Genomic DNA, 11086 nt, shown 5'->3' with positions numbered 1-11086 from the left:
CTTCAGTAAATTTCTTCTTTTAAACTGGGAGATGGACTTGTACTTGCTCTGGGAAGGGTTTCAGAGTGCTGGGTTTCAGATATTGCCACTGGCAGAATATGGAAAGCTGGATGACCTTTATTTTTTTCCTCCTTTTGTGGCATATTTGACTAGCGAGTAATAAGAAAACATGTAAGGATGTATTCATGCATATGTTTGAGTCTTCACTGTGCTTTATAGATTAAAAAGGCCTGCAGGTTTAAGTATTCTGTTGACAAATTATTGTATGTGTTGTATTTTACTCTTTATTACTGAAGTGCAGGAGATGGAGGGTTTCATGTAGTTTTGAGAGCTGTTTGACCCATCCTGATCCTTACTGAGTTCCACTGGTGATAGATTGTGAGAAACGATGCTCACCATTGAAAAAGGTTTATTAAACTTAACAAAATACAACAGAAGGACTGAATAAGGGAAGGGACACAGCACCGGGAGCATTTGTCCATCTGCCACGTGCTCCTCTACAAAAATGGACGCTTTGCTTTTTACACTCCCAGCCTCTCCCCAAGTCATGTCCGTGCACTCCTCCTTTGCCATCTCTCGGTGGAGATCGCTGTCTTACATCTCGATCGGAGTCTGCTGTTGCCGGCCCTCCCCAAATTCCCCGATACCGAGCCCATCCCATCACAACGATAGGAGGAGGAGGGGAAAGAGATCTATGGGAAGATACATCACAATAACATAACTATCTATCACTAAAGCTTTTCTTAACGTGCACATAATATTCATCCCTTAATTGTGTGAGCCAGCCATCGCTTTGCTCATCCATAACATAGATGTTGATCACATTTTGCTACTGCCAGACAGTTAGGGGCAGTTAATTAATCTGGTTTTCAGCACTTGTGCGTGCCTTGTTCCTCTAAGAGCTGTGTATTCTGGCAGGGAATTGTGATTACTCCTCCCCACGGTTGTTTTAAGGAATTGGCTAAATCTGTGCATGACTGGTGTCCTCTTGCTCCGTGGTTAACTGCTGTCTTATTTGTCGTGTTTTTTGGCTGAGATAAAGAAAAGGAGGAGGTTATGTGATTACAGAATTAGGACAGCCACTTCATCCTTTTGAAAACCCTGCTTGCTTCTGGTTTAATATACAGCACAGTTCTGGAAAGCCCCCTGTTGCTAACACTCCAGTAAATGGTGCTGAGGGGGAGGTTTCACCAAGTAGTTTACCTTTAGAGCTTTCATTTGCTGCTACATTCAGCCTGTGGAATTCTTCAGGGATCAGAGGCCACTTCAGTTACTGCAGTGGATCAAGTCTGGTGCTGGTGCAGATGGGACATGTTCTGGAGAGACCATTAGTGAGACACAGGTCACAACTACAGGCAGTTTCTGTTTTACTGGAATCTTCAGCTAGCTTACCAGAGCATGAGTATATAATACAAATATAGACTTTGTTCTTGGTTGTAAACAGAGCTCAGAGTCTAGAGAGGGAATCCTTACCTGAATTCCTCAAACGTAACTGTGACTTAAAGCACTGAGAGAAAGCTTAATGGGGCTCTGCATCAGGCCTGACACCTTTATTGAAAAGGAAATTGTTTCTGGAATTTTACTGGGCAGTATTTTCCCTTACATGTGTGCTGTGTTTGTCTCTAAGTGCGTGTGTTACCATTTTCCTTTTGGTTGAGGCACAGTTCATCAAGACAGTCTCCTAGATGAACTTTTATAAGAATTGTCTGAGCATATGGAACTTGAAATAAACCACTTGCAGTTGTGCTGTTAGGAAGAAAAGAAACACAGCAAAACTCAACAAACCCATCCATGGGTATTTATATATGCTTTATTAACTTCACAAGCAGAATCTTGGACATGCTTGGTAGGAAAGAGTTGAAGTTGCATAATACTCTGAGGAGTTTGAGCCATTTAAGCAGGTGATTGGTAACACTTGGAGGGGCAGGGATAAGCCTCAGGTGTAGCAGGTTGAGCTCATCTGGTCAAGTCCAGCGGTGGGTTAGTACAGTCACCTAGTGCTGGGTACTTTATTCAGCTCTGCAGAAAGTGGAAGGAGATGGAGACAGGCAAAATTGGGAAAAGTGCGAAAGAAACCAAAAGGTGAGTGAAGAAGCTTGCAGGTGTGTAGCCCCTTAGTGTAATTAAATTAGCAGATTCAAGAGTCTTTCTGAAAGAGTGAAAGGTGAAAATGTAATAGAGGCAGGGAAAGCAGCATAATACAGGTTAAATGCATATTTGAGTAGAGTTTGTAACTTTTTCTCCACAAAAGTAAAAGCCAATAAAAGGTAAGAGTGTAACTTTTGACCTGAGGTATAACTACTTGACTTGATCTGGAAAGAAATTTAGTTTTATGGTAGAAAATGGGTTGGAAAATAAGCAAAGTTGTGATATTACTTTATTGCCCACTAGAGGTTAGTTTTTAGTCCACAGGAATGTTTTTTTTCATTATAAACAAATACTGTAGTCTAAGTTTTATTAAGCCCATAAAAATGCACAAAGTAATCATAAATGCATAGAAAAATGCAGCAGTGACTGGAAGACATACATATATCAGTGTAGCTTTTCTTGAAAAAGTATAGTCGTTATTTCATGTTGACCTTTGAAGGTTTTTTTTTTTTTTGGCTCTTTTTTGTGAGCAGTCATTTTCCTCCAAAGACTTCTTAAGGCTTCATGAATAAAGCTAGTGGTAGAAACTGAGAACATATAAAAAAACCTGTAGAAGATATTTCTCTGTACCACAAAATTAGTAGCAGGAAATACATGAGTACATTTTTTCATTTATGGTTTGAAGAGAGCAGGCTAACAGTAATGAGTTTACACAGAGTATATCATTTTTATTGAAAGCTGTATTGACTGCTCTAATGCTGGAATTCAAATGGTATTTCTTAGCTCAGTATTCAGTTGCTCTCCTACAGATCAAATATCGTCTGAATTGTGATTATTCAGAATTAACCTCTAACTCAATGGATTACTGGGCTGTTTTTGTGTCTATTTCTGCACTGTCCTCCTTAGGCCTTTTTAGCTCCGTCCCAGTGCCAGGGAGAATTCATATATATGTTGAAGTGACACTATAACTGGTTAGTGTTCCTTTAGAGGTGTGTATAAGAAATATTTTTCTTGGTTTTGTGGAAAACCAGAAAGTTTTTCTGATACTTACTATGTGTTTAAAAAAATAAAAGAGAAAAAATTATAGGATCAGTACTTTAAGCTTCCTAAAGACTATGTTTGAAATCTTGTGACGCACAGGTTCATTTTTTGTGAAATTTGAAGCATGCCGGTTTTTATTTTAGTAACATTTTCCCAGCCAGTATGGTACTAAGAATTTCTGTAGGGTTATCAGTGGGTTCTTTACACTAGGATAAAAAAATCTCCAAACTACAGACTTTGGGCTTAGTAGTGAAGGACTTGGGTAACTTCGGGCTAGGCAGAGCTTTGGAAGGTCTTTCCTCAGTGAAAGAGTTTTTTGAGCAGGAGATATTTAATACAAAGGACAGGAGATCTTCAGCAAGAAGAGGAAACAGAAACTTTAATGGAATTAACGACTTGGTTATCCTTAGTGATTTACAGTATGGTATGAGTGAGCTGGGACTTTGGGTAAAATAATGAAAGGAAACTGAACTTTTATTGGTGGAGCAAAAGAGATCACACCTAGAGAACATGCTGCCTCATTTTGTACAATTTATAGAAGAAGAATTTAGCTAGTTAGCAGACAATCTGTTCCTGAGCAAATACTTATTTTTGGGAGTTAATGGAGTGAATTTGACTGAAAAAAATCCTCGGGGGTACATTTAATTCTTGCTGTGCAGCGTGGACAGTAGATTAGCAAAGCTGTTCTCAGCTGTGAATGAAACAGGTGGTGAGGCAGTGCTGTGATTATTTGATTATTTGCTCCTCGACTAGTTAAAAATCTCACTTTTGTATTTGACTTTGCATTTTGTTTTTGCCCTGGAGTTAACAGTGAACTACGATTGATTCCTGAACCACTGTATCACATTCTTAAGTCATGGCTGGAATGTCTCTCCCAAGGATTTCTCTTCCTTTCCAGCAGAATCAACATAAGACTCCTCACCGGGGGAAGAGGCAGTCTTGCTTTGCATGTGAACTTCCACTTCCCCCGAGGCTCTTAAGGCATTTGGAACACATCCCTTTTGTCTCCAGAAAGGATACCGGGTTATCTCTATTACTTCCATCTATAAATAGCTTCAGGGAGTTGGCTGTTGGCAATTACCACACCTCCCTGGAAATCCACTGCAAGTAATTAGTGGCTCTCCAAGGTGTTCTGCCTACAGGTGTTTTCTGTTTTGCCTTGATACCAGGTGGAAGGCATTGGGAAATCTGAAATGGAATGAAGCTTGAGGATGAGTTAAAGCTTTCATCCTCGGCTTGAGGAGACAATATTAGGGGATTCACAGTGTGCATGCAGTTGTGTGAGCACAGGCAAGGGAAAAAAAGCCTTCCACCCCAAGGAAGTTTGGACAGCAGAGGGAGCTTGTTCATGTACACTATATCTCTCCCGGCCTCTAAGTGCATCTTTCTTTGCCTTTCACTTGTTTGGTAAAGGAACTGAAAAAATCTGGGCACACATTTGCAGTTGTGCTCTCTCCTAGATACACAAGTCCCACCTAATGTGTAAATCAAGGAGGGGGTATGATCTGTTGAATTGCTTTTTTAACCAAGTGTATCTGCTATACGCAAATCTTACTCTTCAGCAATTTCTACCTTGAAAAACTGTTGGGTCACCATATGCTAAAGAGAGGAACCCCCATCCCCAGTACAGAAAGATAAAACCTCACCCAGTAAAAACACCAGTTGAAGTGCCTGTAAGAAGCTTGTTTAATAACTGCTGGAATAAAAGCAATCTGCATTGGCATATCTTCTGTGTACAGGTAATGGGCATCAAAAAATACATTCTTAGGTGCCTTCACAATCTAAAAATCCATCAGGTTAATGAAATACTTAATCTACTGCCAGTGCTGCACTTACATGCTCAAAGCCTTCCTTTCCCACTGCGCCTTAATTAGTGTATTAATTGATGTTGCTAAACCTCATCAAGGATGGTTTGTTCTCTGTTCATTGATTTCAAGGATAAGCTGTGTAACTGCTTTTTTAGTATCTTAAAAATGTTTGGAGAAAATGATGATGATTTTTTTTTGGTAGAGTTCTGATTTCAATCAGAGCAGCCTACAAGTAAGCTTTTTCTTTGTCCTGACAAACTTTGCTCTTCAGAAGGACATTTATTTTCTGTCTGAGAGGAAGCTTGGGTTTTCATTTTGCAATTTTATTTGTTTTTGAAGTTGCAGTGTACTTGAGTATGAAGTTTCTCTAATGGGACTTCAGTGAACTTGAGTTTAAAGTTCCTCTAAGAAAAGCTAGTTTCTCCTAGAGAATACAAAAGAAATGTAACGTATTTGTGTAGTTTATAATGCTTAGGGGAGAGACTGTGGTGTAATGATTTCTCAGATGGTAAAAAATTGTATGGTATTGATGAAGAGGAAGGTCTTACCCATGCTGGGGCTTGTTTTTTTTCTTATGGACTGTAGACATCTACTATTGCTGAAACAGCTTGTGCTCCTTATTAGCAACTTTATATCCTCAAAAGAGACCTCAGGTTTTCCCATGCCTTTCCACCTGCTTGGAAGAATTACACACGGGTGTTTGCCTCTTTCCATGGGATTTATTCAAATTACTGTGTTTTGGATTTGTGTTAAGGACTTCTCTTCAGGTGCTGGTGAGGGAAGTACCAACAGGGAGTGTACTGATGGCCGAGACCATGTTAATGACTTCCAGGGATCTGGATTGTCTTTGGGTGGAATAGCTGTGAGCCTTATCGCCTACTACTGAGACTGACTGTGAGCCCTTTTACTTGGACAGAAGGTACATGTGGACAAGTGCTGCTTCAATGCCAGGAGAAGAAAATTCTACTTATTTTCTCATGGAAACAGAAGTCTTATTAACATTGATTAAAATGCAAGGCAAAGGTCTAAATTCGCTGCTGGTGTAGCACTGTAGTATGAACTCCAAATACACATCCAAAATACAACGTTTGTTTATTCCAAAGCAGTCAGTACTACTTTGTTTAACGTAATAGATTTTTTAAGACACCTAATATAAATAATGCAAACCTCTGTTTGCTGTTGAAAAATGGCCTAATGTAAATTCCTAGTCTTACACCCTTGGTTTGCTGCTTGTGCTTTGGGAATACTATTCTGAATTGGGCAATCACCCAGCAATGCTTAGAGCTGAGGAATCAGGAGGGGAAACGTAAGATCAGAAAGTTGTTCCTCTTTATATTAGAAAAAAATCCTTATTGCTCTTGACTTCAAATAAAAAGGAATACTTGTGGGTTAAGAGTTCCTTCCCAACCTGAGCATGCTTGGTCAGAGAAGAGCCACTCTTTTTTTTACCCTTCCAATATCCTGTGTGGTCTGGTAACAACACAGAATTTGTTCCCAGATGCTGCTCTGTTACACTGAGCCTCTGGCACCAACTGGATTTGAGTTCATTCTCATATTTTGAACAGGGGGTTGGAGTACATGATCTCTGGAAACCTCTTTCATCCTAGTTTATTATTCTGTGGCTGTGACACAATTTACATCAAGGACTGCATTTGTACTGAAATGCTGGAGCCAGGGTAACTAGGAAACAGGATAAAAAGTTGCTGTAAACTGTGTCTGCCTTGCTCATCAAGACAAGGACAAAACTGCTTAGAGCAGTACCTCACTGATAAACAGGAGCTCTGTATTGCACACGTTTGTAGTGGAGTCCAAGAAATGAAAGTAAAGTGTTTCTGGAAGTTGCCAAATGAATTTGAAAAACCTGAGGAACCTTATGGTAAAGAGAAAAAAGCAAGCTGCTGATAGTTTTTGTCCTGGTGGAATGGCTGGCATTGCCTTTTTATCTTGCCTTTGCAATGTTACTGCTTTAGGCATAGAAGAGTTCTTTAAATTAATGATGTTGGCAGTGAGTCTTGTAGAGGGCTTCATTTTGCCTAGGTGGGGTATGAACAAAATGTGAGCGAACACAGATTTACATTAGGGATACACAAGCACCTCAGTGGCTGGGGCAAAGGAATTTCAAATACTGAAGCCAGTATGAATTAATTGTTGAGACCAGTAGTGAAAACTCCTGACCTTCAATCCAAAGAAAAATGATTTATTATTTTTTTACTATTTTTTTTTAAATTTTTTTTTGAGGGGAGGGAGTAGTGTAGCATCTTTTAGGGTCATATTGTGATGATGTAAAGTCATGTGTGGGTAGTTTAAACTGAAGAGTCATGGAGGAAAGCATAGAAGCAAACCCATTATTTTAAGATACTGCAGAAAAAAAAAAAAACAACCCATGGCAGTTCACTTCAAATAAAAGAAAATACAGTGTCAGTGCATTGATGAAAACTGGATTTCTTCAGTCTTAGCCATTGGTTTTTATGTGGAAAGATAATCCTTCACATGGGTAGGGAATCAGTGAATAGTATTGGGAAACCAGGGAAAGCTGTGTGATGTATTTTTGTGTAGGTGCAGGTGTATGTGGAAGGCCCTGCATTCTAAATGTCATCCCCTTCATAAAGCATTTCTTAATCTCTTCTGAATTTTCAATAGGACAAGTAATTAATTTGTCTATGCACTGACTAATGCCTAGTAATTACTTCTATCAATGAAATAAGAATAATAAAAGCCTTTGGTAGTAGATCATTATTGAACTAGTAGTGGTGTCCTAAAATGTTGATAAAGGTAGATTTGCTTTATTTCACAGCAGCTGAACTGTAGAAGTCATTGTGTGAGTTTTGGGTAACTCCAAAGTCACTATGGCGGTGTGTGTTTGTATTTGCAGTGCTGCACAGGTCTGGTTCTCAGGCTGGCTTTGGTCTGCATTAACATTAGAGTGGCTGTAGGCAGTACAGCCACTTCAGGGAAGGCTGTGATGGTTAACAGGCATGGAGTAATTTACAGAAGGACTTGATACTACTACAGTGGGATAAAAAGATCTGCTGGATCCCAGTACCCTCACTTCGAGTGAGATGCTTTTTGTTCACCCATTTAAACTTGTGGAGCTTGGTGCAAGAGATTTTTCCTTTAAAGGAAGCTGAATCCCTATGATGTGTGTTACAACAGAAGACAGATTTGTTCTTTCATGGATTTCAGGTTTCCATATATGTTGTCACTGTTGGTTGCACTTTATATGCTGTATGATGAGATCGTTTCAGTTGAAAACCATACTACTAATTAAAAGAATGATCTGTGGATAGCTTGGGGCAGAAATTACTTTGTGTTTAATTACAAGTCAAAGTAAGTGCTATTTGAGCTTTAAGGTCTTTAAAGTAAATTTTAAAGAACAGTGTAAAAGGTGGTTATGGTTTGAAGTGCTCTGAAAAATTAAGGGGCAAGATCACAGGCAATCTGCTGAAACCTTAGGCTCTTGCTTTAAAATTTCTTTCTATCTTCTAAACACCACTCGGCAGCTGTTACCTGCTGAGCCTAAATTGGGGTGAGGTCATAAGATTTTTCATCACTGTCACTTCTTTCCAGAGCTCTGTTTGCCTCCTGCACTATTTCCCTGCTTTTACCAAGCTTGAAGTCTGAGCGGGAGTACTTGCTTACCAGGCTGTTGGCTTATTTAAGTTTGTTTATTTATTTTATTTAAGGTTGCCAATCTTGCTTGTTCATTGTCAACAAATGAAGATGGAACGAAAATTGTCCAAATGGCAGCTAATCAGATTGAGACTTTGTGCCCACAGGTAGGCCTTGTTCTCTTCATTCCCACAGTGGTGCACTCACCATACACTGTTGTATTGTCACACAATGCAGATGTTTAGTTGTTTTCCTTTAGTCTGAGTTCCCATTCCATTTACACAGCTCTGCCTAGAAAATGGAGACCAAATGATAAATGCAGATACTTGGGTAATCTGTTCATTTGTTCTGTTAACATAGAAATGGTTAATTGTCTGCATTGGTTGGGAGTTCTGAAAAGCTATAAAAACTGCAATTGCGAAAACATGCTGCTCTGTTTCTGAGATCACACCTGATTAAATAAACATTGTAATGTGAGAAATCTGGAATAATTTACTCTTAAAAAGCAGCACCTATTTTGGCCTTTAACTTGAAAGACTCACCACTTGATTTGGTTTTTGTGTAAGTGAATGTTTAAGTATGAATTCTTATCACCCATTTAAAAGCTTGAACTTTTGTCTGAAGGAAATGAATGGAAAAAAAAGCACAGCTACAGATAAACTTTTTCTAAGATATTAAGTACCAAAAATGTGTTCACTTTTTCATGCTCAAATTTACAGAGATATAAAAACTTCTGCAGTTAGATCTTTTAGAGCAAAGATTTTACTGATTCCTGTGAATCTGATCTGTGTTGCAGCCTTGAGGCTGCATAATTTCAAGATCATTAGTTCTTTGAAGAACACTCTAGTTTACATAGTGTCATAAGTATTCTTACCCTTTTGTGGTAATGTAGTTGAAATAAAAGATGAAGAGCAAATATTAATATGTTCAACAACAAGCTTGAGAAGTCTTACGCCTCTTGAATAAAGGCAAGTCTTGGAGAAAGAAATTTCTTTCGAGGAAGTGTGATGTTCTGAAAATGTTACAAATCAATGTTTTCTCTTGAATAATTCAGTTTCAATGTCTGTTTTTAAAACTTGAAGAGTTCTGTGTTTCACATCACAATCCTATGTGATTTAATGTGTTGTTGGATTTGTAAGAAGGCTTCTTTGTTTCTCCAGGGGTCAGGTGCACTTCTATAATGGGTTATCATGCATTCAGATGCAGCTTTTTAATTGAAATTGAAGCCCCCATATCTGATACCAGAAACTCCTAAAATCTCACTTTGACTAAAATATTGATTTTTTTTTCTTCACAGCCATTTAAGTTTCTAGGCTTTTAATTTCCTATAGTAAAATGAAAGTTTCTTGAGTTTATTTCTTTGCGTTTTGTTTAACCTCAAGGTAAAACTGGGGTGAATTAGTTGATGGTTATAGATCTGACTAAAAAGAGAATGTGGAATGTACATGATAAGATTATATTGCTACTAATGGTGTGCTCATTGTGCAGGATTTGCTGCCTTCTTAGATAAGGACCATGCCCTATGAAAGCAATTCACATTCTACCTAAGTAAGAAATAGCAGATTAAGGCCTGTGCATTTTTTCAGTACATCAGATTATTCCATATCATTTGAAAAAATTCCGTAGGGAAAATAATTATCTCTTAGATTCCCTTTGAGGCATATCAGTTAGAATTCAGGATGCGGAAATTCACATGTAGAACTCTGCAATGCTCTTAAATCTTCAGAGTGAAAAGAAAGATATTTTATGTGCTTTGCAAAATATTTCTTGAAGGGAAGCATGGCGTATGGATCGATATCTGATATAGCAGAAATAAAGTAAAACCTCTCCACTGCAAATGCCCCAAAAAAACACTTATAGAAAACACCTTGGAGGAAAAGGCAGCTACAGAATTGGCAAACACTGGAGGGGAAAGCCTTTTGGCATTTGTTACATTAATCATGCTCTACTGTAGATAAAATGTAGAGGGTTGATTCTGAACCCTCTTTTTTTGTTTTCTCAAATGAAATGATTGTCAAATAGTTTGATTGTTCAACAAATGAAATAAGCTGGGCACTTATATTAGAGCCAATGCAAAACACATAATGACCCTGCAATGTTACAAAGGTTTCATGACATTCATAAATGTTTAATCAGTAATAATAGAATAAAATTGCATATGATTTGATGAAGGAAGAATTATTTCTCTTCATGTAACTCCATTTTGGTTGGGAGAATTGGGTGTTGTCAGGTAAGTAAGATGGCCAGTGTCAGTTGTAGTGGGAATTCATGTTACTGTCCCGGTGTGCCAGCAAAATCTCGACTTCAAATGAGTGCATGGGAAAGAACCAACAGAAACAAACAAGGTTTTATTTTTTAAAAACAAGGCTATCCATCTGTAGAGCTGTTTTTTGGGTTTGTTATCCTTGTGCTTCAGTTCAGTGGTGTGTTTGGGGAAGATTGTGGTTGTTCTGATGGTAAACCTGTCAACATAGAGAGGGAGAATTATCCTGTGGGAAACCAGAGATTAGCAGATGAGAATCTGATTCCTCTGTCTAAAC

The 11086-nt window shown here is 38.4% G+C and overlaps 1 protein-coding gene and 1 long non-coding RNA gene across 8 annotated transcripts in view; one reads left to right on the top strand and one right to left on the bottom strand.

Annotated features, from left to right (window-relative positions):
- CTNNA3 (catenin alpha 3) overlaps positions 1 to 11086 on the top strand; it is a 399590-nt gene that overhangs the window by 256713 nt on the left and 131791 nt on the right. For all 7 annotated transcript variants that reach the window (XM_086900642.1, XM_086900643.1, XM_023930192.2 and 4 more), the window contains one exon: positions 8621 to 8713. In XM_086900642.1, coding sequence (XP_086756768.1) covers positions 8621 to 8713 — 93 coding nt within the window. The remainder of the gene's footprint in view (positions 1 to 8620; positions 8714 to 11086) is intronic.
- LOC111931520 (uncharacterized) lies at positions 395 to 1548 on the bottom strand. Its single transcript, XR_002865596.2, has 3 exons — positions 1474 to 1548; positions 1204 to 1316; positions 395 to 1031 (listed from the first exon to the last, which is right to left on the bottom strand). It is a non-coding gene; the product is annotated as an uncharacterized LOC111931520 (long non-coding RNA).

Source organism: Cyanistes caeruleus, chromosome 8, assembly GCF_971803275.1.
Source record: "Cyanistes caeruleus chromosome 8, bCyaCae1.hap1.1, whole genome shotgun sequence".
In the NCBI taxonomy this organism is placed as follows: Eukaryota; Metazoa; Chordata; class Aves; order Passeriformes; family Paridae; genus Cyanistes; species Cyanistes caeruleus.
The sequence above is the reverse complement of the archived record's forward strand: the minus strand, read 5'-3'. Positions and strand labels throughout refer to the sequence as shown.